At 38.5% G+C, this 27,135-nt stretch overlaps 1 protein-coding gene across 2 annotated transcripts in view; it reads left to right on the top strand.

Annotated features, from left to right (window-relative positions):
• ITGA2 (integrin subunit alpha 2) overlaps positions 1-27,135 on the top strand; it is a 110,688-nt gene that overhangs the window by 7,422 nt on the left and 76,131 nt on the right. For both annotated transcript variants that reach the window (XM_047092718.1, XM_047092706.1), the window contains exon 2: positions 19,871-19,988. In XM_047092718.1, the coding sequence (XP_046948674.1) occupies positions 19,871-19,988 (118 nt within the window). The remainder of the gene's footprint in view (positions 1-19,870; positions 19,989-27,135) is intronic.

Genomic DNA, 27,135 nt, shown 5'->3' with positions numbered 1-27,135 from the left:
TTGACGGCTGTGAGGGGTGCAGAGGGAGACCGCCAAGTTGTGGGAATAGGCACCCCCCGCCCTCCAGTGTGGCCACTTGGATTGATGAAGGAGCCCTTGTATTTATTTTTGTTTTAGAACGTACTTACTGCACTAATGTAGCTGTGATTAATAAACTTCGCGTGGATTTTAGGGTACATAATATATAACAATATTCCAATTCTGGTCGCAGAATTAATATCCGTGCTTTAGTCAGATTTCCTAAAAACACACAGAGGTTTTTTGTTTTTTTTTTAGAGCTACAGGTATGTTTCTCCAGTTAAGCTTTTAGTTCTTTATTTCTATCCAGTATAATAAAGATTCTCAAGTTCATCTTTTCGAAATCATAGTCCCATATAACCCAGAGAATTAGAGTTGGGTTTGAAAGGTTCTGTTAGTAAAATATTGAAGGCTTTTATTCTGTGTAACTCAATGGTGTTTTCACAGTGTTTTAAAACATTTTCATTTAATTATATAAATTAGAAAAGAAATTAATGTCAATTCTTAATTTTGTTGAAGTTGTGATTAATCCAAAGAGCTAGTATTCAAGTATTTTTTCCAGTCTGTGCCTGCTGATTCTTGTACACATAAATTACATTTACCAACCAGTATAAACTTGAACTGCATATTTTTCTAATGTTTCCAGGTCCATAGAATATTGGGACTGTTCATAATTTTCAAATATATTGTTCTTCCTTTGAAAGAGTTGTCTGTTCTGTTGTCCAAACAGCTCATGGCAACTGTGCGATCTTGTGAGTGAAGATTCCCGCATTATTATTCTGTGTTCTGAAAGGGTAACTGTAGTTCTTCCTTTTAGTAGTTTAAAGTGACTAGGGACAGTTTTTACTACAGAAGCCATACATAACTCCTGATCATTGAAAGGCTTTCTGTATAAAAAATGAGGCTAATGTTTAAACAGAGCCATGGAAATAAAGGAGTGATGGACACTGTATTGTCAGTGTAAGAGATTATTTCATTGTGTTTTGAAAAGCATGAGCAAAGCTCTTGCGCCCATGGGTGCCTTGAACATTGGCAGTTGTCATTCTCTCCCATTCATTTGAAGGTGGCCTTTGTTTGTCTTTGTGCACGCCTGATCTCATTCCCATGGATACCGTGTGGAAATGCAGACTGAACTCAATCTGGCTTCTGGTCAGCTCAGTCAGATAACTCTATTCCAAACTGTTTACCAGTTACCTTCAGGTCCTTTCACCAAATAGCTTCGTGGATGTTTGTTAGAATATGGACACTGAATATTTTGGATTTTATAACCTTGCCTAAGCCATATTCCAAATGCTAGTATATAAATAGATATTTTACAGCAATTGACTTAATTTTTCTATGTAGTTGTTAACATTGTTGAGGGGAAAAAAAGAATAACTTAGCCTTGGAAATGGAGATACTTTTATGTGATATTTGTTTTCTTTTTAGTATAAAAATGTAATAAATAGCCTGAATAAAAAAAAAGCCTTAATGAAAAATTGAAAGGTGATTAAATAATTTATGTCAATGTCTTAGTCCATTTGGGCTGCTATAACAAAATACCACAGACTGGGCAGCTTATAAACAGAAATTTTTTGCTCACTCTTCCAGACACTGGGAGTTCAGCGTGGTCACATTCTGGTGAAAGGCCTCTTCCTTGGCTGGTGGAAGGGGCTGGAGTGTCTCTGGAGCCTCTTTTATAAGGCACCAATCCCATTCATGAGGGTGAAGCCTTTGCACCTCTAAAGACCCCACTCCCTAATACCATAATCTTTGGGGGTTAGGATTTCAACATAGGAAGTTGGTGGGGGGGGGGGGAGAGGACACAAACATTCAGACCATAGTCCATAGTAATTAAGAAACTCTTTTAGGGGCACCAGGTAGCTCAGTCAGTTAAGTGTCTGACTTCGGCACAGGTCGTGATTTTATGGTTCGTGAGTTTGAGCCTGACATGGAGCTGTCCACTCTTAGCACAGAGCCTGCTTCGGATCCTCTGTCTCCCTCTCTCACTGCCCCTCCCCTGCTCTCTCTCTCAAAAATAAATAAAAACATTTTTAAAGAGGAAGAAACCCTTTTATTATCAAAGTATTTAATTTTTGCCCCCAAATTATAGGACACCATTTTATTACTACTTTTTTGTTATGGTCTAAGTGAGATATGACCTTAACCTTTTTAACAGTACAGCCCCATGGTCTCTTTCTTACCTTTGTCCGTGTTCTCTCTTTTTGAAATACTCTTTATGCCCCAACCCCTATTCTGCACATCATTTATGTGTCAATTCCATCAAGGCTCATGCACCCCAGGAAACCTTCCTAACCCCAGTCCAATTTGGGTATCCTCCTCACATGCATAGCAGTTGTCACTTTCTATCTCAAAAGCCTGCTTACACAGCTCTAACCCACATAGACTGCAGACCCTGAGAAGACAGGGGCCATGTCTTTTTCACTTGTGCCAAGTTGAATTTTGTCGAATGAGTGATGACTGCATGAGACATGTAGGGCAGTCACTGTGGCGTGAATTAAAGGCACATTTTCTGAATGAAGGCCAAGATGAAAATTTCCTAGTTCTTTCCAATTAGAGTATGCAAAAACGCCTCTACCTGCAGGTTTATCTGCATTTGCGAAAATATTTCTTTCATTGATTTTTTTTCCCTTCACGTCTTTGACTGAGTTTGTTTGCTCCTAAAATATCTCTTCTTTGTCTTGAAATGTCCAACCAGGCTAGCTGTATTTGAAAAGTAACAAGATGAATAAAAGTATTAGGACATCACTGACGTCTTTTTTCCCCCCAAGCACTTTCCCATTCGCCTATTCTGTTCTCATAAAGCAGCACCATAATTTAGCTTCAGCTTGACTCTCTCTCCCACTGAATACATTCTTTAAAATCACCTTCAGTTCTGTTCATCATTGTATTCCCAGGACCTGGCATATAGTAAGTGCCCCAAAAAAAAAAAATGATTGGTAAAAAAATATATAAAAATAAACATAAAACCAGAATTCAGATAACTTTGAGGTACATGTGTCCATTAAAATACTAAATTTGGGTAATTAAAGCAGAATGTTTTAATAGTCTTCCAGGAAAGTGCCCTATACTAAAATATTCATCTTAACAGAAATATATTTATATTCTTTCTTTTGATATTTATAAGTGTGAAAGTAATTTTTATAGATATACCTACCATCTATATGAAATGAACAATTTACTTTTTTGGTCACTTGATATCTTTTACATATACTTTTCTATATGGGCTTCATATTTACAACTTTGCAATAATGCATCCTGCCATATCATGACTATTGTTTCATTTTTGGATATTTAGGTTGTTTCCTGTGGGATTTTTCCCCTCCTGTAAATAATGTGGCTATAAATATCATTGTACAAGAAGCTTTTTCTTTCCTTTTTCCTTTTGGACAATTTCCAGCGGAGGCATTACTGGGTCAAATGTTACGGCTATTTTTTAGCTTTTGTTGCATATTGAACAGTGTAGGCATCAATAATGTGTGAAGTTACAAACTTCACCAACATTAGGATTTTATTTTACTTTTTGTAGTGTTTTTTTTAACTTTTTGTCAGCTTGGTGGATGTAAAGTGATGCTTCCTTTTTATTTTAACTCTCATTCTTTATATTTGTCAGGGCGCACCTTTGAAGCTACTCTTTAAATATACCTATCTTTTGAAAAATATGTGTAGGTTAGAATATTCTAGAAGTTAGGCCTAGAAGAACATCAAAAGATCATCTAATAAATGCCTCAGCTTTATAATAATCAGTTTTTAAAATGAATAATGCCCAGGACTCCAGCCTGCAGTGTGCTATCCATCATTTCAAAAGGCTCTTCAGAATTTCTTCTGAAAATCTCTTTGACAAACCCCACCCCCCACCCTTGGTCACCTATTTCCCACAGGCTGATTAAAATCCATTTCACTTGAGGAGTGGCAGTCCTCTGGTTAAGACTTCTGTTCTTCCATGGGACAGAACCCTTTAGGGGAAGCACATTCCCTAAGACAGAAGACATTCTGTTTGCCAGAGCACTTGACTTCGAGTGACCGAATCTGGAGATTGTTCTGGTTAGCTATTATCATGTAATCTATCATCCTAAAACTTAGTGGCTTAAAATGACAACTATCATTTGTTATCTCTCATAGTTTCTTGAGTAGGATTTTGGGAATAGCTTGGCTGGATAGTTCTGGCTTGAGGTTTTTCATGTGGTTACTTTCAGAGGGTAGGCAGCTCTTTCTCTTAGAGGGTAGGCAAGTGGTCTTGCCATCCTGGCATTCTCTGATAGCCTGCTTTTTATAGGATGACTCAGGGATCCAAAGGCATGTGTCCCTCCCAATATACTGGCAGAAACTGCATGGTCTTTTCTAACCTAGACTCAGAAATCATGCAATTGCCTCTGTTCATCAAAGCAGTCACAAAGTCTCACCTAGATTCGGAGGGAGGAGACTTATTTTCTTGATGAGAAGAGTGTCAAGTAATTCCCAGACAGATTTTAAAACCACCACAACTTAATCAACTTAATAGTGCTTACGAGATAGTTCATCGTTTTTATCAGAGCTGTTCAACATGGGCATTATTGACATTGGGGCCAGATAATTCTTCCAGGACAGGGGGATGTGCTGGGGGTGGGTGGAGGGGCTGTCCTGTGCACTATAGGATGTTGAGTGGCATCACTGGCCTTCACCCACTAGACACTAGTAGCCACCACCACCCCAAGTGGGACAACCAAAAATATGTCCAAAAATTACAAAATTCCCCCAAGGGACAAAATTCTCCCAGTTGAGAGCCACTACACTAAACAAACATGAACAGGTATACATAAGAGATAATGGGGCTTCGGTTCTAGACCACTACAATAAAACAAATATGGCAAAAAAGTGAGTTAAGTAAATTTTTGGCTTCCCAGTGTATGCAGGAGCTATGTTTATACTATACTGTAATCTATTAAATATATGATAGCATTATGTCCAAAAAAGTCCTTACCTTAACTTAAAAATACTTTATTGCTAAAAAGTGCTAATCATCACCTGAGCTTTCAGCAAGTCATAATGACTGATCACAGATCACCATAACAAATATAATAATGATAATGAAAAAGTTTGAAATATTGCAAGAATTACCAAAATATGTCACAGAGACATGAAGTTGAGCCAATGCTGTTGGAAAAATGCAGCCAATAGACTTGTTTGACACATGGTTGCCACACTCCTTCAATTTGTAAAAACAGCAACAACAACAAAAAACAAAAACAAAACAAACCACGCAACATCCGTGAAGCTCAATAAAGTGCAATACAACAAAGCGTGCCAGGATTAAGCACATTTACATTCATGGCATCAGGGAAAGAACTCCAGCCCTGAAGAGAAAACCAAACGCCATTGTTCCGAGTGACTTCGCGCATCATAGGCAAACTATTCCTTACCTTTCTGGGTCAATGGGAGGATCAAATAAGATTATGAATAGAAAAGTATTTTGCAAACTGGAAAAGCATATATAAGGCTAATTTTTAAAAAAAAATCCATATATTTAGTATTCACTATTTTGATCATCATTCATTTATTGAAGAGACCCGTTTAGGGGACATAGTGCCTGTCCTATGGCAGCAGCGTCCGACCCTGGGGAACTTGGAGGATTCAAGGCAGCTCTGCTTTTCCATTTCTAACATCACCTGTGGAGGAAAAGGGTAGCACCTAGATCCTTACTGAATTGTAATACTTAACATTCAAAACAAAGCCTTCCAATTTTTTTCAATGTTTTATTTATTTGTGAGTGAGATAGTGAGACAGAGCACGAGTGGGCCAGGGGCAGAGAGAGAGGGAGACACAGAATCTGAAGCAGCTCCAGGCTCCAAGCTGTCAGCAAGCACAGGGCCCAACACAGGGCTCGAACCCCCAACCCTTGAGATCATGACCTGAGCCAAAGTCGAAAGCTTAACTGACTGAGCCACCCTGATGCCCCTACACTGAAAACAAAGTCTTTTAAAGAAAAAAATTACATTTTTCTTTCTTAATGAAAGCAGGAAAGTGTTGTGCTACTTTAATCCAAAAGCAGTTGTGAGGGTCACTTTATCCTTTTGGATTTTGCACTACCTTTTTTTTTTTTTTCTAAAGCACTATAGTTATAATAGAGCTTTAATCTGTATACAATATATGGTCATTTCTAGAGGGCCTATCATTTCTATGTTTACTTGCTTTGGGCTTTTTATAGGGGCAGGAGAGGGCTACATTATTTCTGCATTTTTTGTCCTTTTAGCCTGAAGACAAAGCTATTGAAAATGAGTTCCCGTGGTTGTGTGTGTGTGTGTGTTCAAATGATCTAATGTGACCGATGACCATTTTTGATTTTGTCATGCATATTCTAAATAATGATTAGCTCCACTTTAAAGTTTAAAGTCTGTTTTCAAAGTTTAAAGTCGGGATCTGAGTAAACCCACTTCCTGCTTGTGTGGCTTCCTGGAGGATCCACTGACTGATAATATTTTCTTGGCTTTCGTGGTATACTTTGAGTATGCCTCAGCAAAATACAGCAATGTGACATCCTCCCACCCATTATACAGCAGTTCTCAGAAACTTAAATGGCAATTCATTTAAGATATTTTTTCATGGTAGAGGTAAAGGTGGGATTACAGATTGGTAGGCCTTTTTTAAATTCTTCAAAAAGTATACTATCCTCAGTAACATATAGACACTAATAGTAAACGAAACAAAGCAAGCAAAAATAGCTGTCTTTCCTAAGGGCTCATCACTTGCTAGGCACTGGGTGGAAAGTTTTATATGCATCGTCTGGTCATGATGAGGTAGACTTCTGTATTATATCTTCTTCACAGGTGAAGAAGTGGTGGCTTATTTGGGATGTGGAACGTGCCCAAGGTCACCAAGCTATTCAAACCCTGTGCACTTAGGCACTATGGTAATACTGTTGGTCTTCCCCAGTATGTGGATTTTTCAGTTAAAGAAAAAAAAATCCTTGTACTTCTAGCACTGGCAGACTTCTGCTATCCCATCATCCCCCAAAATAGTCCATCTTCTTTTTAGGGTTCTCCTCTAGCTAGATAAAAACCAAAGTTAAGTGTTCTCTAAAATGCTAGTAAAAAATGTGTCTGTATATTTGTCTCTTCATGTGTGTACCTATATGTATACGTACTTACTAATCTACCTTGTAATCCATCTATCTGTATATCTTCTCAGTAGCCTGCATTCAAGCCTCTTGCTTTGAACCAGTCCAGAATTTATATTTATTAACACAACTGGTCTTCATTGCTCTCTATAAAAAAGATAGATTTCCAACATGTGAGGTAGTTATGCATTATTAAAAATACAGCAGAGTAAGGGAGATGGAGAAGGTTGGGCAGGGGTGGAAAACGGGCATGTATTATTTTACAGGGGGCCCTGTTTTAGTTACCTATTACTATATAACAAATTACCACACGGGCTATGACTTTAAATAATGTACACTTATTATCTTACAGTTTCTGTGGGTCAGGAATTTGGGCCTGGCTTCACCGGTGTCCTCTGCTTCAAGGCATCTCATAAAGCTGCACTCAGGTGTGGACCAGGGGTGGGGCCTGATCTGAATGCTTACCCGAGGAGGCATCCACTTCTGATTGTTGGCAGAATTAATTTTCTCTTGGGTTGCTGGACTAAGGGCCTCAGTTCCTGGCTGGATTTCACTGGAGGCTGCCCTGAGTTCCTTATCCTGTGGACCTCTTTGCTTCATCAAAGATAAAGAGAGAGTGCATCTGTGTGCAAGACAGAGGTTACAATCTTAGGTAATGTAATCACAGAAGTGATATATCCTAGGGCATTCGATTCTGTTTTGAATCTTCACTTCTATAGGTTTGAAGTCGCAGGGAAGAGGATCACACAAAGACATGAATAACAGGAGAGGGGTATCACTGGGAGCCACCTGACCACCACAGGTAGTGAGGAAAGACAGCTCTGATAGCTTGATGTTTGATGCGAACACAAAGGCAGTGAGAGTGAACGTGACAATTTCTGAGAAAAGAATATTCCATGCATAGGGAGCTATGCAAAAGGCTAGAAATCAGAGTGTGTTTAAGGAAGAGTCCAGCTGAGTGAGCTGAAGGAATAGGGCAGGAGGTGAGATCAGACAGGTGGGGAGGGAATGATGACACAGCTCTCCAGGAGGAATTCACACAGGAGAACAGTGGAGTAACTTTTCAAGGCAGTCCACCACAGTAAGAAATGCAAATGGCGAGTGTCAAGGGAGTTAGAATAAGGGTGTATGTAGGCATAAATTGGAGAGGAAGACCAGAACCAAAGTTTATAGAGAAGTGGCCTGTGAACAGAGATTTAATAGAGGAAATATTCACTTCAGTTATGCCTGTTGTTTCCATACATTGCCTCAGGGTATGTGAGGCGTATCTTGTTACTGAGCAAGTTATTCAGCAGGCATTGACTTGCTAAATGTGCAAAAATGCTATTCTGTGAGAGAGGGAGAATGAGGATTTCTCCTTTCACACGGAAGGAATTTAGGAATAAAATGTGAAAATAGAAAGTGAATAGAGGAGTGGGTACTCCCAGTCCTCTTGGCCACTAGGAGATAGTGAGTCTGCCAGATGGCAACTCACCCTCCCTCTCTTTACGAAAAAAAAGAGAATCCATTGAGTTGTCAGGAAGCACTAAGTCATAATAAATGAATTTAAGAAGAATTTACAGTAGACTTTTGAAGATGTTTATTGCCTGCAAGATCAAAAAATGTGAAAGGGCCTCGAAACCATCTACATGCCACACCAGTCCAAGGCTCGATGCAGTTACTTTGTCAGGGAAAAACTTGGATTTTTTTTCACACAAAATATGAACTTTAAAAGATATAAGTGGAATTAGTATATATCTCTCCTGTATTTAGAAATGCACACACATGGACTGACAGAATTATCTTCCAAACTCAGAAGAGTATATTAAAATTTTCTGATATAATTTTTCTCCCTCTCTTACTCTGCTGGGCCAGCCATTAACAAACTATCACAGACTGGGTGGCTTTAACAACAGAAATTTATTTTCTCATAGTTCTGGTCATCCAAGATCAAGGGGCCATCAGGGTTGGTCTGTGGTGAGACCTCCTTTCTGACTTGTGGACTGCTGCCTCCTTGTTTTGTCCTCACACGGCGTTACCTCTGTGAGCACATGGAGAGAGAACTGTCTGGTACTCTTCCTCTTATGTGGACACCAGCCCTGTCAGAGTAGGGTCCCGCCGTTATGACCTCTCTTCATCTTAATTATCTCCTTAGAGGCCCTATTTTTAAATGTAATCACATTAGGACTTAGGATTTCAATAGAGGAACTTGGGGGGTTGCAATTCATCCATAACACCCCATTAGTCTTAATAATATATTAATGGATTTATCTCTGGTCATAGAAGTGATGCATGTATTTCTTTAATATGAATACAGAGTAATTGTCAAATAAATAATACATGCATACACTGTTTTCTTAAAAAAAAAAAGGAGACACAAACCATGAGGCAGGGAATTATTACCCAGATGTCAGCCAGAATCTCTCTGCTTCTAAAAATTGAGATAAGACTCATTCAAATCCCTATTCCACTCTTATAGGAAAATACAGTGCTCTCCCAAGATTTTTCTGAACTCCCAGGCGGTATCCATTTTCATTGTCATTCAACCTCCAGCTTCCTGACTGTGGAGTTTTTGTTCTCCACTCTGTCAGGTCTAGAACTTGATTTTGCCCTATGTAGAAGGTAATACATTAGGCTATTACTGTTTCATTGATGCTGACAGATGACACGAGATTCCTGAGTTGGAGACAAAGGACTTTATTACTCACCACACAACAAGTAGCATGCTCATGAGAATTTTATATCAGCAACCCTTTCGCTTCCCCATGAAGTCTCATGGAGAGTATGTGAAGGGGTCCGAATGGATGCCTGCATACACACTAGGTTGCATTCATTACAAGAGAGGAATGTATATTTTACAGCAAGAAGTCAGCAAGCCTTTTCTTTGTCCTGGAGGGAAATCTATCAAGGCTGCTCACTACACACATAACCCTGAAAAATGGACCAGGTAAATAGCAGTCAGGATCTTACATTCTTGGCATACCCATTGTATGAATTTGAATGGTAGTCCCAAAAGGTATGACTATGTCCTAGTTCCCAAAAATCCATGAATATTACCTTATTTGGATAGAGGATCTTTGAAGATTGCCTTTCAGAGACTGTTGGTAGAAACATGAATGTTGAAACCACTTCTGGTGAAGTTCTCAGAAGGAAATGAGGAGCCCGCTATCAGAAACTGAAGGGAAGGTAATCCTTGTTACATAGTGGCAGAAAATTTATGCTACCTGTGTCCTCCAGTTGTGTAGAAAGCGGAAATTTCAATCAATGAATGTAAATGTTTAGCGGAGGAGATTTCCCGGCAAAATGTTGAAGGTGCAGCCTGCTTTTTCCTTAATGAATGTAGTAAAATGCAAGAGGAAAGAGATAAATTGAGAAAGAAACTTCCCAACAAAACAGAACAGTACTTAATGATATAAGAAACTCTCAGCCTATCCAGATTACAAAAATAAAAGCTAATATTAGGAGACTCACTGTTAAGCAAGTGTTGCTCTGAAGAGAAGGCCAAGGGTGTGGTTGGAAAACTTTGCAGTACAGATTAGGCATGTGATTCACAGATCCTCTCAACCATCTCAGCAGAGGCCAGGGATAGAGACGGAATTATCCAGGAAAGATCTGTGGAGAGCTGTCTTGTATAATGGCCTAGATCCCCAGGATGTACACAGGAGACCTACCAGCTTTTAGGAATGTTGATTCAGCAGAAATGCTGCCACCTTGGACTGAAGGGGACAGAGAAGCAGAGACCAGGGGCGCCTGGGTGGCGCAGTCGGTTAAGCGTCCGACTTCAGCCAGGTCACGATCTCGCGGTCCGTGAGTTCGAGCCCCGCGTCGGGCTCTGGGCTGATGGCTCAGAGCCTGGAGCCTGTTTCTGATTCTGTGTCTCCCTCTCTCTCTGCCCCTCGCCCGTTCATGCTCTGTCTCTCTCTGTCCCAAAAATAAATAAACGTTGGAAAAAAAAAAATTAAAAAAAATAAAAATAAAAAAAAAAGAAGCAGAGACCAGTAGAACTGTTGTAGGCCAGAGGACAGTGCCTTGAGCAACAGAGGATTATTCTCAAGACTTGGAACCTAATGGAATATGACCTGCTATGTTAAACTTTCTTGGTACCTGTGACCCTTCATCCCTTCTAAAGTCTCCCTTTTGAAATAGAAATGTCTGTCACATACCTATCACACCACTGTATTTTATTTTTTTTAATATAATTTATTGTCAAGTTAGCTAAAATACAGTGTATATAGTGTGCTCTTGGTTTCAGGGGTAGATTCTTGTGATTCATCACTTACATACAATACCCAGTGCTCATCCCAACAAGTGCCCTCCTCAGTGCCCATCACCCATTTTCCCCTCCCCCCCACGCCCCCCCCATCAATCCTCAGTTTGTTCTCTGTATTTAAGAGTCTCTTTTGGTTTGCCTCCCTCTCTGTTTGAAAGTATTTTCCCCTTTCCCTTCCCCCATGATCTTCTGTTAAGTTTCTCAAGTTCCACATATGAGTGAAAACATATATCTGTCTTTCCCTGACTGACTTATTTCACTTAGCATAATACCCTCCAGTTCCATCCACATTGTTGCAAATGGCAAGACTTCATTCTTTTTCATTGCCAAGTAGTAGTCCATTGTATATATAAACCACATCTTATTTATACATTCATCAGTTGATGAACATTTGGGCTCTTTCCATAATTTGGCTATTGTTGATAGCACTGATGTAAACATTGGGGTACATGTGCCTGTATGAATCAGCACTCCTGTATCCTTTAGATAAATTCCTAGTAGTGCTATTGCTGGGTCATAGGGTAGTTCTATTTTTAATTTTTTGAGGAACCTCCACACTGTTTTCCAGAGCTGCTGCACCAGTTTACATTCCCACCAACAGTGCAAGAGGGTTCTCATTTCTTCACATCCTCACCAACATCTGTTGTTTCCTGAGTTATTCATTTTAGCCACTCTGACCAATGTGAGGTGATATCTCAATGCAGTTTTGATTTGTATTTCCCTGATGATGAGTGATGTTTAGCATGTTTTCATGTGTCTGTTGGCCATCTGAGTTTCTTCTTTGGAAAAGTGTCTATTCATGACTTCTTCTCATTTCATCACTGGATTATTTGTTTTTTTGGGTGTTGAGTTTGGTAAGTTCTTTATAGATTTTGGAAACTAGCCCTTTATCCAATATGTCATTTGCAAATATCTTCTCCCATTCTGTCTTTTGCCTTTTAGTTTTGTTGATTGTTTCCTTTGCAGTGCAGAGGCTTTTTATCTTGATGAGGGCCCAATAGTTTATTTTTGTCTTTATTTTCCTTGCCTTTGGAGACATGTCAAGCAAGAAGTTGCTGCGTCTGAGGTCAAAGAGGTTGTTGCCTGTTTTCTCCTCTAGGGTTTTGATGGTTTCCTGTCTCACATTTAGGTCTTTCATCCATTTTGAGTTTATTTCTGTGTATATACCACTGTGTTTTAGAAATAGACAACTCATTTTCAAGGTTCATAGACCCACAGATGGAGGGAAATTTTGCCCCAGGACAGATCACACCTGGAGTCTCACCCGCACCTGATTTCGATGAGAGCGTTTCTCCTGGACTATCAAGCACAGTTTTCCTGGGAACCATTGTCCCCTAAGCATGTTGCCCCGTGTCTTGGTGACTGCTAGATTATATAAATAAATAAATAAATAAATACATAAATAAATAAACAAACAAACAAACATATATATATATATGATGATTAATTTGGATTTTATTTTTTATTGACATGTAATTGACATGTTACATTATATTACTTTCAGGTGTACAACATAATGATTCTCTATACGCAGATACTGTGAAATGATCACCATGATAAGTCTAGTTAACATCCATCCACATATAACTACAAAGGTTTTTCTAATGATGAGAACTTTTAAGATCTACTTTCTTAGCAACTTTAAGCTATACAATACAGTGTTATTAACTGTACTCCCCATGCTGTACATTACATCTCTATGACTTATTTATTTTACAGCTGGAAGAGTTTTTATGTTTTCTGTTTAATTAACTTATTTATTTTGAGAGAGACAGAGATAGTGTAAGTCGGGGAGGGTCAGAATGAGAGGAGATAGAGAATCCTTAGCAGGCTCCTCCCTGCCAGTGCAGAGCCTGACAAGGGTCTTGACCTCACAAAACTATGAGATCATGATCTGAGCCACCAGGCGCCCCAGTGTTCTTGTGTCTTTGTTTACTATTTAACAGAGACATTGCCCCCCTAAAATGCCAGCATACATCTGCAGGAATGGGTCAGAATGCAATCTAATCACCCTCGTTAAAAATGCCCCACTCTTCCCAAATCTACCTCTTGCTTTTGGCCTTGATTCTCTTAACATGAATTTCTTCCTTTATATTACCCTGGACCTTTCTGCAAATGAACCCCTTCCATGAAAAGCCTGCTCCACCAGCCCTTCAACATATTGAGATATGCTTAAATTATGCATTGGTCACACATATTAGACCCTCCTTCTGCCATCCTTTACCATAAATATGTGTCATTAATCTCTTACAATAGTATTTTGGAAGTCAATAAACTTCCTCTGCCAAATTTTTGTTAGTGAGTATAGAATGACCTGTTTTGTTTTATGCATTTATTTCTGCTCTTATTTTCAAAAGATTTTGTTCCTATTTGAGCCTCACTACAATCTAAGAACAAAACTGGGTTAACTATATCTAATCCCTAAACATATATTTCTCTTTTGAATTATCTTATAATTTAAAATTGGTTTCCAAAATAAAGTAAGAGGATGAATTTCGTATTTGTGAAACTAATTCTTAAATTATTAAGGTTCCCCCCCAAAGTTACTTCATAGATGAGTGAGAATTATCCAGGCAGAAGGTTCTCTAAAAATTTTTTAAATGAATTAAAGAAAAAAGAATTCTGCATTAATCAAGTTGTGCTTATCTGGTTTGCCTATGGGTATTAAAATGGCAACAAGCCAGGTTATAACCAAAGACGTTTGTGGACATAGTGAAGATTGGTTAGACATCCAGGGATACAGGACTTATATTTGCAGCAAATTTTAGTGAGATTCACTGGAATGCTTGGACTTCATTACTGCTAACTAATGCACAGCAAGGTTACCCTGGATAAATCCTTTGAGTTTGTTGCACTATTATTGCATTCACAGGCATTCACATAAGGACCAGGAGGGAGGATTTATACTTTGGGTAATAATATGCCCCTGGCAGGGCGAAGCTCAAGTCACCTTGAAACTCACTGCATCTAATGTAGAACTGGAAATGTATAAATGAATGAAACAGTCTATGACTTTCTGCGCCAATTTTTTTTATTCCATACTCTTGTCCTTCACATCTCTATACCACTGAGCAGGATATTCCTTGTGCCTGGAATGACCTTTGCCTTCCATTCTATGTAGTAAATTTCAACTCATCCTTTAAGATCCAGATTAATTGCCACCTCTTCTGTGAAGCCTTCAGGCTTAGATTTACCCTCTTATTAACTTTTGGTTCAGAGTTCTTTATAGTTCTCTGAAATTTAATACTCATCCTGTTATGCTGTATTAGTTTTTTACTCATATTACCAGAATAAAGCTCAATGACAGCAGGGATAGTGTCTGTTTTGTTCATTGTTATATCCTCAGGACCTAGAAAATGCCTGACGCAAAAGAGCTGGATAAATATGTTTTGAATGATCCATTTATTAGTGGGTATAGACATATAAGCATGGTTGTGGGGAAAGGGAATATAATGAACCAAATATGGTTGTTATTTTCCATATTATTCAATTAAGTTATGGGATAGACATAGAAACATATTTCTATACATAATGGGACTTCAAAGAAGGAATAGATATTGGATTAGACAGAATACTTACATTAAGTTTACTATAAACTAATTATCATAGGCTAAGTTGTGAAATGATGACATAGTGAGTTGTAAATATATATTTGAAGAGAAATAAGTATAATAAATTGGAATTGTCCAGATTTATCAAAAGAAGCATGGTCTTGAAGGGAGAATTGAATTAGCAGGAAAGAAGAGATTTGGGATCAATGGGATAAGGAATGGTGATGGAAAATGACCTATTTTGTGAGGAATTGAGCAGACCATTGATGAAGGAAGTTCTGGACAGTAAGGCTGAGAAAATGAGCCAGACCAAGACTTCGAGCTCAGCTACCAATTGTGTGACATTGAGGAAGAATGGCATCTAACCTTATTTGTACAATGGCAATAATAGCTACATTTTTGCTTTTTCACAAGGTTTCTTGAGGCATCAAATGAGTCAAAATGATTCTGAAAGAAGTAAGAAGACATAAGCGTTAAGAAATAGTATGATGCAGGGGCGCCTGGGTGGCTCAGTCGGTTAAGCATCCGACTTGGGCTCAGGTCATGATCTCATGGTTTGTGAGTTTGAGCCCTGCGTTGGGCTCTGTGCTGACAGCTTGGAGCTTGGAGCCTGCTTCAGATTCTGTGTCTCCCTCTCTCTTTGCCCCTCCCTGCTCATGCTCTGTCTCTCTCTGTCTCTCAAAAGTAAATAAATGTTAAAAAAAATTAAAAAAAAAATAGTATGATACAAATTGGAATAATAGAAGAAAAAGTGTTGGAAGGAAATATATCCAAATTCACTGCACTTGCATTAAGATGATGTGACTATGAGTGAGCTTTATTCCTAATTTTCTCTATATTCCAAATTATCATTGAAGAGCATATATTAATCAAAAATTCATTTCATTCAACAAATATTATACTAGGTGCTGAGAAAAAAAGAGTGAATAAAAGAAATAAGATCTGAGCTCTCAAGGGGTTTAGGTCTTACTAGGCAGAGACAGACACAAAACAGTGCAGATACATAAGATAATTTCAGATAACTAGTGCTGTGATAGTGGTGTATTGATGGAGTAGGATGTTGCTGCTAGACAGAGGAGTCAGGGGAAGTCTCTATGAAGAGAGCAGAGACCTGTTTGAGCAAAGACCTAAATAGTAAATAGGTTAGATACTGAGCTGGGAAGAAAATTCCCAACATAGATTGCTGAGTTGGGAAGAAAATGTTGTAGACAGTGGGTCAAGCAGCTGCAAAGGCCATAATGCAGAATGAGCTGCTTGTGCTCAAAGGACAGAAGGAAAGCCAGAGTGGCTGGAACATAGTGAGCAAAGAGGGTGGTGAAAGTGAAGCCAGTTACACAAGGTCAGATCATGAATGACCTTTGAAACCATGGTATGAAAACTGGATTTTATTGTCAGTGCACTGATAAGACATTGGGATATTTCTATAACAAAACAAACAAGAATATACGATAGGAAAAATACAGTCTCTTCAACCAGTGTTGGGAAAACTGGATAGCAACATGCAAAAGAATGAAACTAGATCATTTTCTTACATCATACGCAAAAACAAACTCAAAATGGATTAAAGACCTAAATGTGAGACCTGAAGCCATAAAATTCCTAGACGAAAACATAAGCGATAATTTCTGTGACATCGCTGTAGAAACATTTTTATAGATAAATTTTATAGATATAGATATATCCAATAAAGGGTTAATATATAAAATATATGAAGAACTTATACAACTCAACACCAAAGAATTTATAGATAAATCTCTTCTAGCAAGGGAAACAAAAGCAAATTAAACTATTGGGACTTTATCAAAATAAAAAGCTTCTGCATACTGAATGAAACCATCCACAAAACAAAAAGACAGCCCACTGAATAGGAGAAGATATTTACAAATGATATATCCAATAAAGGGTTAATATCCAAAATATATGAAGAACTTATACAACTCAACACCAAAAAAAAAAAAAGTCCAATTAAAAATGGGCAGAAGACATGAACAAACATTTCTCCAAAGAAGACATCCAGATGGTCAACAGACACCTGAAAAGATTATCAACATCGCTAAACATCAGAGAAAAACAAGACAAAACCACAATAAGATATCACCTCACACCTGTTAGAATGGCGTAAATAAATTAAAAAAAAAACAAGTAAAAACAAGTATTGGCATAGATGTAGAGAAGGAACCCTCATGCACTGTTGGTGGGAATGTAATTTGGTGCAGCCACTGTGGAAAACAGTATGGAGGTTCCTCAAAAACTTAAAAATATGGTTACCATATGATCCAGTAACTCCACTACTGGTGTTCACCCAAAGAATACAAAAACACTAATTTAAAAAGACATATGTACCCCAACGTTTACTGCAGTATTATTTGCAATAGCCAAGATATGGAAGCCATCCAAGTGCCCATCAGTGGATGAATGGATAAAGAAGGTGTGTGTGTGTGTGTGTGTGTGTGTGTGTGTGTAAAATATTGCTGTGGAATATTATTCAGCCATAAAAAAGAATGAAATCTTGCCATTTGAAACAACATGGAGGGACCCAGAGGGTATAATGCTAAGTGAAAAAGATCAGTCAGAGAAAGACAAATACCATATGATTTTGCTCATATGTGGAATTGAAATAACAAAACAAACAAAGAGAAAAAGAGACAAACAGAAAAACAGACTCCTAAACACAGAGAACAAACTGGTGGCTGCCAAATGGGAGGTAGGCAACGTGGGCAAGGGGATGGGTGAACTAGATACAAAAGATTAAAAGTATACTTATCATGATGAGCAATGAGTGATGTGTATAATCGTTGAATCATTATACTGCACACCTGAAACTAATATAACATGTGTTAACTATACTTGAGAATTAATTAATTAGTTAATAAAAGACACTGGGGTATTTTAAGTAGAGAGATGGAATGATCTGTGTTTTTGAACAATATTTTATATATGTGTGTATGTATGTACATATATGTATATTTAATATACAAATATAGGTATACATATGTATATATGTGTGTATATACATAAATTGAAATTTAGCTGCTAAATGATAAAATGAATTCCAGTGTGATTTCATGTCATTACCTGATCTGCTGAAGTCTAATCAAATAGGTCTAATGAATTAAAAGGAGTCATTATGGTCATATGTGGTCTTTCCAGCATTAGACATTTGATATCATTTCCTGAAGCTTCTACTAGTATGTTAGAGCATTGGTAACATATTTAAATAGTGTTTATCACATTCTGCCCAGTAGGGTGAAGATAAACACCAGGATTGTTGATTGAAGACCCCAGTATTCTATGTCTATTCCAGCTCCCTCCTTAGTTTCCTATGTTATTTTCTTTTGCATTGTATTTCCTGAAAAATAAAAAGGAGCAGTGGTGCATATGAGAAATAGATGTTAAAGAGAAAATCTGCAAATGTAGAGCTGTGTAGATTTTGCTGCAGAGTATTTCAAAATTATTATTTGTCCTCTTCCTGGCAGACTGTCTTTTTAAGAAATAATAGGCTGAGCTCTCTTGAATGAACAAGAGATGGTAGAATGGCTTTGGCACATAGAGAAGCACATTAATTACTTTAAGTTCCCAAAGCTTTATCACTGACCTCATAGTTCCTTTGGCGCACTCTGCACTCTGCTCTCAGGAGTGCACAGGCACAGTGGAATAGCAAGCCCTTTTCCTCCAACCTTCCAGTGGCTGTAACAATAGATTGATGAAATACTGCGTACTTTCAATGCTGTCCAGAAAGTGGGATATTCTTTCATGAAAACACATATTAGTAGAACTTGGATGTCAGTTTTAAAAAGCCCACTCTGCCTTCGGTGTCTGCAAAAATAAACAGATCTCAAACAGGATGAAACATACTCCCCTTCCCACAGACAGCGTTAATATCCACACATCCTTCTATCTTCAGAGTGAAGGACGGACAGCTATCAACCGTACTCTTTCCCCTCATTCCCTTTCCATCACAAACAATGTTTTTCAAAAAAAAGTCTAGCAAGGCTTTATCCTATCAGGGTCTTTGTTGTTTTTGAAAATGGTTATCGTTTCTTGGGCATTCAGAAAGAAGCATCAAAAGCCAAAACCACTTTTGACAGTTCTCACTGGAATAAAAGAGATAGGACACCATTCTCTACATTTTCATCCTCAAAAATGATCTCTTATGAAAGAAAATGATACAATTTTCAAAGGGCTGTGATTTTTCCTCCTTCTCCGAGGTAATCAGCAGTGCTTTTCCAACAGACATTTCATACAAAGTCCGTGTCAAAATCTTCTTGGGGATTCAAGAGAAAAAGTAGATAGCCTTCAGCCCTTTGAACAGCTTAGAGTTATTTAAAAGTCCCTAGAGGTAATATGTGGTTTAAGAATTCAAGCTGTTGAATCAGACAGCCCTGTGTTCAAATCCTGCCCTCACCCTTATTTCTTTCCACGTGTGAGACATACTTCTCTTCAGGAACCTTAGAAATTCCTGCAAAACAAATATAATATTAACAATCATATTCTAGGGTTGCCATGAGGATGAATGGGGTACTTAATCATGTATATAAAGTATTTAGCATGGGTGGCACCTGGGTGGCTCAGTCAGTTAAGCATCCAACTTCAGCTCAGGTCATGATCTCACAGTTCATGAGTTCAAGCCCCACGGCAGGCTCTGTGCTGACAGCCTGGAGCCTGCTTTGGATTCTGGCTCTCCCACTCTCTCTGCCCCTCCCTGATCGTGCTCTGTCTCTTTCTCTGTCTCTCAAAAATAAATAAAACATTAAAATTTTTTTAGCATGGTATCAGAACCCCAAATAAGTACTGGTAAACACTAATAGTGTTCTTGGTAAACAAAAGACCACATATGACCATAATAAGGAAAACAATTATTACATAAAACAGGTTTTTTTAAGTGGTCTTTGAGAATTGTATTACAAAACTATATTCACAAATTGTAAATATGGACTATGTTTTCATTTTTCTTAATAGGCATTTTAAATTGTATGGCATACAACGTTGGTCTCCTAGAAGCAAAGATATTTTCCGGTCCTTCAAGTGAGCAGTTTGGCTATGCTGTGCAGCAGTTTATAAATCCAAAAGGCAACTGGTAAGAATATTCTCTCTATGGTTTCAATACAAATACTAAATAAATTTAATGTTTGGCTCCAACTGCTTGTTCAAATTGGTACATGAATATATTATTAATGGATATCTTCAAATATCCTTAAATGAAGGATCTTTCCTTGAGAGTTGATAACTTTCAGATTGATAATTAATGAGATGGTGTAATGGTACTTTTTAAAAACCTAGATAGAAAACTTTCCCTAACTATTCCATAGTAAATTCATAATAGCAGTTCCCTTTCTCTAGTGCATTTGCATTGTTCATTTTTGCCTAAAAGTGCTCCCAATTTTTAATGCTGTGTAATGGTTACATTTAAACCATGGTTACATTTATATCAACTACCTTCAAGGATATGGAAATATATGCCCCCCCATTGCTGGTTTAAGTTTCCCTTTAAAATAATGAAAATCAATGCAGGGGAAATTAGACGATTCTGAAAGTTGTCTTTAGGTAGAAGAACTTTAGCTCCTCCCTTGCCAGTCTTGATGTCCACTGGTCACAAGAGTCCTGCCTTTAGAACCTTATCTTCCTGTTGCCGCAGAAGGTTTCAGAATTACCCTGGATCTTCCAATCTGGATCCTTGAGAGTTCTTTTCAATGACTGAATGGCTATTTTTGGCTTATCAAATAAGAGCTATAATTAATCATCTTTTTTTCTGTGTGAGCTTCAGTTCGATGCTCAAAAAATTGAATTCTAAGAAACATTTAGAATCCAAATTATTCACGTTTTGGAGCATGCCTATTTGTGTGATAGGGAAACAAAATGAAATTATCACTCGAGAGGGTACTGTCTCAAAAGACATCTTGGAGGAAGTGAATCATGAGTCTTAAGGGGGTCTTAAGGGGAGGAGATGAATAGTCAGGACAAAAGCATTAACTAATATGAGGAGACTTGGAAAGCAACGTATGTTGTAGTTTGTCAGTCATCCCAAAGGATAATAACGGTCTGGTTGAAAACCCAAAGAGTAGCAATTATTATCATTTGGGATATGAGAGCGCATCTCTAACAGTTATCTTATTATGCTTTGATAACCATATACTGTGGTTAAAGGCTAGACAGATGTTATAGTTGGTATAGTATGACCTTGGAATCTGGCAGATGAATTTGCTGATGACCCGCAATTTTACATATCTAGCCCCGATTCTTCCCTGAGCTGCGGACACACATAACAAACATCACTACATTAATGCCTAGTAGACATACCAGGCTTAACATATCAAACATAAACAAATATCTGATTGTCTGCGCCAGCTGATGAGACCAAAAATCCTGACTCCTCTCTTTCTGTCACCACCCCATATCTCATCCATTAACCAGTCCTACTGATGCCACAACCAAAATACATGTGATAACAGACCATGGGTTTCCCCCATCATCCCTGCAGTCCTTTCTCAAAGCCAACATGAGCCCTTGCGGGTACTGCGGCAACTGCTTCTCAGCCCACCTGCTGCTTCCCTTCTCACCCCTCAGGGAAGCCTTGTGAACTGTCAAGTACATGATTCAAATAATGTCACTGCCGAGATTAAAACCCTCTGTGGCTTCCTATTGCAATCAGATGACATTAAAATTCCTTAAAGGATCTTCCTTGACCTGGTCTCAGCCTGCCTGTCCTGTCTCACGTTTTACCCCCTCACCCTTAAGCCCTATGAATTCTGTCCTTTGTCCCTTGAACACACTAAGCTCATCACTGCTTCAAAGCTTCTGCCCATGCTTTTTTCCTGGAAGGATCAGTCTTCCCAAGATCTTCACTTGGCTGGTGGATTCTCATTTTTCAGTCTCTGCTCAAATGTCTCCTCTTTATAGAGACCTTTCAGAGCACGACTACATACATGAGCACTTCAGCTCACCTCCCAGCCACTCTCCCACCTTCCATGCAGATTTCTTTTCTGTATAGTAGTTATTGCTATCTGAAATCACCTTTACATGTTTATACTCCCATTGTCTCTCTTCTGCCCTGTCTCTGAGTATAGGCACATTGTTTTTGTTCAATGGTGTCTCCAGAACCCAGAGTGCTATTTGGCATCAAGTAGGGGATCAATAATTGTTTGCTGAATGACTGAATGAAAGTCCCATTTCCAAATTATTCACTTTAGGTACTCTACAAAGTGAACCATAGTAATTTGACTTAGGTCTGAACTGAACGAGACCTTCGGGGGGACTCTGATGTTCTGCTTCATAAGTATGACCTTGCTGAGGACAATCTGCCATCAAGCTTGAGGTTGTTCTTTTTAAGTGAAAGTTTTTCTGGGACAAGACAAATCTGAGAGAAAGAGACACTATCAGCAGTAGATGCTATTAGAGACAATAAGCTTATGAAGGATTGGAAGGTAACTCAACCACTGGCCCACTACAGGTTGGAAGCTGAACAAGACCAACAGGGAAAAAATGTTGACAGGAATCTAGCAGGCAGAGTCCTGGGAAAGTGAGAAGCAGCCATACCCCCTTTCTCCCTCCACGATTCTCTCTGAGCATACAAAACATTGTTAAAAGACAAGTGTATTAGCAACTTATGGTGAGATTCTGGTGCTGATAGGGTTATGTCCAGACCAAAGACACTAAACATTCCTAAATCCTACCATGGTCTTCTCATGACATTCCTGAGATATATATAAACACAGGACAATGGCTATTGGGAAACAAGGCTATTGGGAAACTCTATTATTGGCTCAGCTGGTGCTTTTAACTCCAGTGTAGAGCTTTTTGGGAATAAGTAACGGTAGGCTTATCAAGACCTTACTTCCCTCAAGCCTGTCTGAAACCAGCTGGTAAGAGCGTATCCCAGTGCACAAAAAGAGACGAAGGGAGAGTGCCTGTATTACCTGAGAAGCTAAACCCCGTTGCAGTGCAAAGCTGGAAGGAAAGAGAACAAAAGCTGGCCTGGCATGCCAGTCTGTCCTTCCACTGTTCCGGCCTTGTTGAAGCGGAGAAGCAGAAGAGGCCAAGTAGTGAACATGATCTGCTAATCCACCACAGGCTGGACACTGCGTGAAGTGCCAAGTAGAGAACACCAGAATTACCTTTAAGGAGTGTGGAGTAGAGCCATGGAGAAAGACTGATATGCAGAGCGGGCAGCCATGAGTCATGCCAGAGACGTAATAAGGGCCAACCCCGTATGGTTAATAATGTTGGTGTTCTTTCAGTGCCACTGATAGTGTTAACTTACTATTAAGAGCTCGTTTTCTCCTCCCGAAGCCTGAGACACTTGAGGGCAAGATTTGCTCCTGGCCTCTCTCTCATCAGCCTGTCACAGGGGGCAGGGCTGTCACAGGACCCATGTGGTGGTGTTTCCCACTCTAGTGCCCGAGTGGCCCATGGTTAGGACAAGCGCCCTCACAGCACTCAGGCTCAAGGAAAATAATACGAAACTTGGAATCCAGAATTGCCTATTTGTTTTGACGATTGGCACAGTGCCCTTCTCCGCTCCTAATTTATGACAACTGCACAGACATTATGGAAGTAGCAGATGTGGAAAGGACTGTTTAAATATTAACTTGCCTCCTGATACTAGTCAAGTTAACTTTGGGCACAGAAAGTGGGATTACTGTGAATTCCTTTAATAACTGGGAGTCTTTTTCTCCTAGACTTATATAACACACACACACAAAACACACACACATACACACATACATCCCTTTATTTTCTTTACTCTCTTACTGCTTGTTCTGAAGCTGCTGTTTGGGTAGTTTCTCCTCCTCTTTCCTTGACTTTCTTTACAATCTGTATTGTTGAGCCCCATCTCTGTCTCTCAGCCCTTTCCTTCCTTCTGACAACTCACATAAGGCTCTAGTCTGAGTTTTCTTAAATCACACTCCTTGTTTTTCAAATACAACCTCAGCTTCCACATGGCTCATGTTCCTAGGAATTTATAGGCATATTTTACATTGGGATGTACAAGATCTTAACAAAATGGTCTTGGTGCTTTTCTAGTTTTATTTATTATACTTTTACTACACTGTGGCTTTTTCTCTAGAAATAGTGGTCATGTGGCTTTGAAAATTCTAGAGCTTTTTGAACAGTCTCAAAAAAGCTGGATCGTTTGACAAGCAAGATTACCTCCCAAGCAGAGCAAGGGAGCACCCCTGTGTCTGGAAGTAAAGCTGTGGTCTGCTGTCCCTTCAGTGGCACATTGAGGCCCTCATCATACACACAGGATGTTTAAATGTGGATGATGCAATTTTTATCAGAAGCAATTATACAAAGGATTGAGATATGTTTAAAATCATTTCCTGGAAGCTTGTGGTGATATGCACTGTCTCTGTTTGTCTAATCTGAAGGCCTGTCGCATGAACAGTCTGAGCTCATTTTATGACTCAAAAATCTTAGAACCCTACAGCCATTTGTGTAACGAGAACTGTCTGGGAACGAAGGGGTATTTCCAGTGGGAGAGATGTATTCTCTTGTGTCAGCAAGGACTAGTACGTGCTTGTTCCTTAAGAAGAGAAATATAATGAACATGTGCCATGGCCAATAAAAAACTCCATTTATGTATGAACTTATATTATAGTTCTAACATTATAATTAAGAAAAATATTAATAAAGCTCTATGTGTGTTATAAGTACATGGATAATACTTGTCTATAAGACATATGGAAGAGGATTTCAGATAAGTAATAAGAAACATTCAATTCTATAACAGATATCAAAGATTACGCTGTATGTATGTTGGTAATAACAGTACTTGGTATTTACTGGTATTTACAGTATTGAAAAGTACTGAGTACTCTTTCTTTGCCAGACACATAATACAGTCGCTCTGAAAGATTTGTAAAATTATTACTCCATTTACAAATGAGGGGACTGGGGCTTAGAAAGGCTAGGTAGTTTGCCTGAGACTACAGAGCTAAGAAGTAATGTGCATATGGTAGTAATGCAAAGCAGAGATAAGATGTTCCAAGCATACATATTTTTGTAAGTATGTAAGGAGGAGAGTGGCAGGAGGTAATCAGCATTTATAAAAAATTATTTAATTATAATTGTCAAATAAACTTTATAAAGTAAGATGAACTTCATTTAGTACTTTGAATTAAAATTTCTGTTACAAAATGTGTTGCCTGAATAGAGATGACAGTTACCACCTATCTTTCATTCTCTCATGCACAGGGCTTTTCCATATAAGTCAGGAGCCAGAGCGCAAGGGTTTTACCCTCAGCTTCCCCACCACTAGCTGGCTGACTTTGAAAAAGTCACATGTTGGGGCGCCTGGGTGGCGCAGTCGGTTAAGCGTCCGACTTCAGCCAGGTCACCATCTTGCGGTCTGTGAGTTCGAGCCCCGCATCGGGCTCTGGGCTGATGGCTCGGAGCCTGGAGCCTGTTTCCAATTCTGTGTCTCCCTCTCTCTCTGCCCCTCCCCCGTTCATGCTCTGTCTCTGTCCCAAAAATAAATAAAACGTTGCTAAAAAAAAAAAAAGAAAAGAAAAAAGAAAAAGTCACATGCCCTCTCTGGAGCACAAAGAGAGGGCCATCCCTACCAAACCAGAATGTTTTGAGCACCTCGTGAGGGAATAAAAGTAAAGCACTTCACTGGTGAAATAAAACCTGTATGCTAGTTTTAAAAAAAAGTGAAGTACTTCAAAAAATAAACCACTGTAGGAATAAACCAACCAAAGAGGTAAAAGACCTATACTCTGAAAATTATAAAACAATGATAAAATAAGTTGAAAATGACAACGAAATGGTATGGCATTCCATTCTCATGGATTGGAAGAATATTGTTAAAATGTCTATACTTCCCAAAGCAATCTACACATTTAATGCAATACCTATCAGAATACCAATAGCATTTTTCACAGAACAAAAAATCCTAAAATTTGTATGGAACCACAAAGACCTCAAATAGCCAAAACAATCTTAAAAAAGAAAACCAAAACTGGAGGCATCATAATTCCAGACTTTAAGTTATATTACAAAGCTGTAGTAATCAAAACAGTATGGTACTGGCATCAAAATAGACACGTAGATCAATGGAACAGAAAAGAAAACCCAGAAATAAACCCACAACTATATGGTCAATTAATCTTCAATAAAGCAGGAAAAAGATAGTCTCTTCAATAAATGGTGTTTGGAAAACTGGACAGCAGCATGCAAAAGAAAGAAACTTTCTTACCCCATACACAAAAATAAATTCAAAGTGGATTAAAGACCTAAATTCAAGACCTGAAGCCATAAGAATGTGTGAAGAGAACACACACAGTAACTTCTTGACATCAGCCATAGTAACATCTTTATAGATATGTCTCCTGAGGCCAGAGAAACAAAATCAAAAATAAACTATTGGGATTTATCAAAATAAAAAGCTTCTGCATAGTGAAGGAAACAATAAAAAAAAAAAAACTAAAAGGTAACCTATGGAATGGGGAAAGATATTTGCAAATGACATATTCCATAAAGGGTTTGTTTGCAAAATATATAAAGAATTTATAAAACTCAACACCCCAAAAACAAGTCAACTAAAAAATGTACATAAGACATGAACAGACAGTTCCCCCAAAGGCGTACAGATGGCAACATACACATGAGAAGATGTTCATCGTCACTTACCATCAGGGAAATGCAAATCAAAACTACAATGAGATACTACCTCAAACCTGTCAGAATAGCTAAACACAACACAAGAAACAACAGATGTTGGCAAGGATGTGGAGAAAGGGGAACTCTCTTGCACCGTTGGTGGGAATGAAAACTGGTGCAGCCATTGTGGAAAACAGTATAGAGATTCCTCAAAAAGTTAAAAATACAACTACCCTATGGTCCAGCAATCACACTACTTTGAGTATTTACCCAAATAATACAAAAACACAAATTCAAAGGGATGTATGCACCCTATGTTTATTGCAGCATTATTTATAATAGCCATGATATAGAAGCAGCCCAAGTGTCCATCTATTGATGAATGTGTAAAGAAGATGTGGTATGTAAACACAATGGAATAGTATTCAGTCATAGAAAGAATGAAACCTTGCCATTTATAACAACATGGATGGAGTGCAGTGCTAAGTGAAATAACTCAGAGAAAGGCAAATACCATAAGATTTTACCCATTGAGGAATTTAAGAAACTAAACAAAGGGGGAAAGAGAGAGAGAGAACTAGTCTTAACTATAGAGAACAAACTGATGGTTATCAGAGGGGAGG

This window comes from Lynx rufus, unplaced genomic scaffold (genome assembly GCF_022079265.1).
Source record: "Lynx rufus isolate CCGP_SWC_20201006 ecotype Redwood Valley unplaced genomic scaffold, mLynRuf1.p SCAF_1, whole genome shotgun sequence".
Taxonomy (NCBI): domain Eukaryota; kingdom Metazoa; phylum Chordata; class Mammalia; order Carnivora; family Felidae; genus Lynx; species Lynx rufus.
Note: the sequence above shows the minus strand (reverse complement) of the source record. Positions and strands in the feature narration are given on the sequence as shown.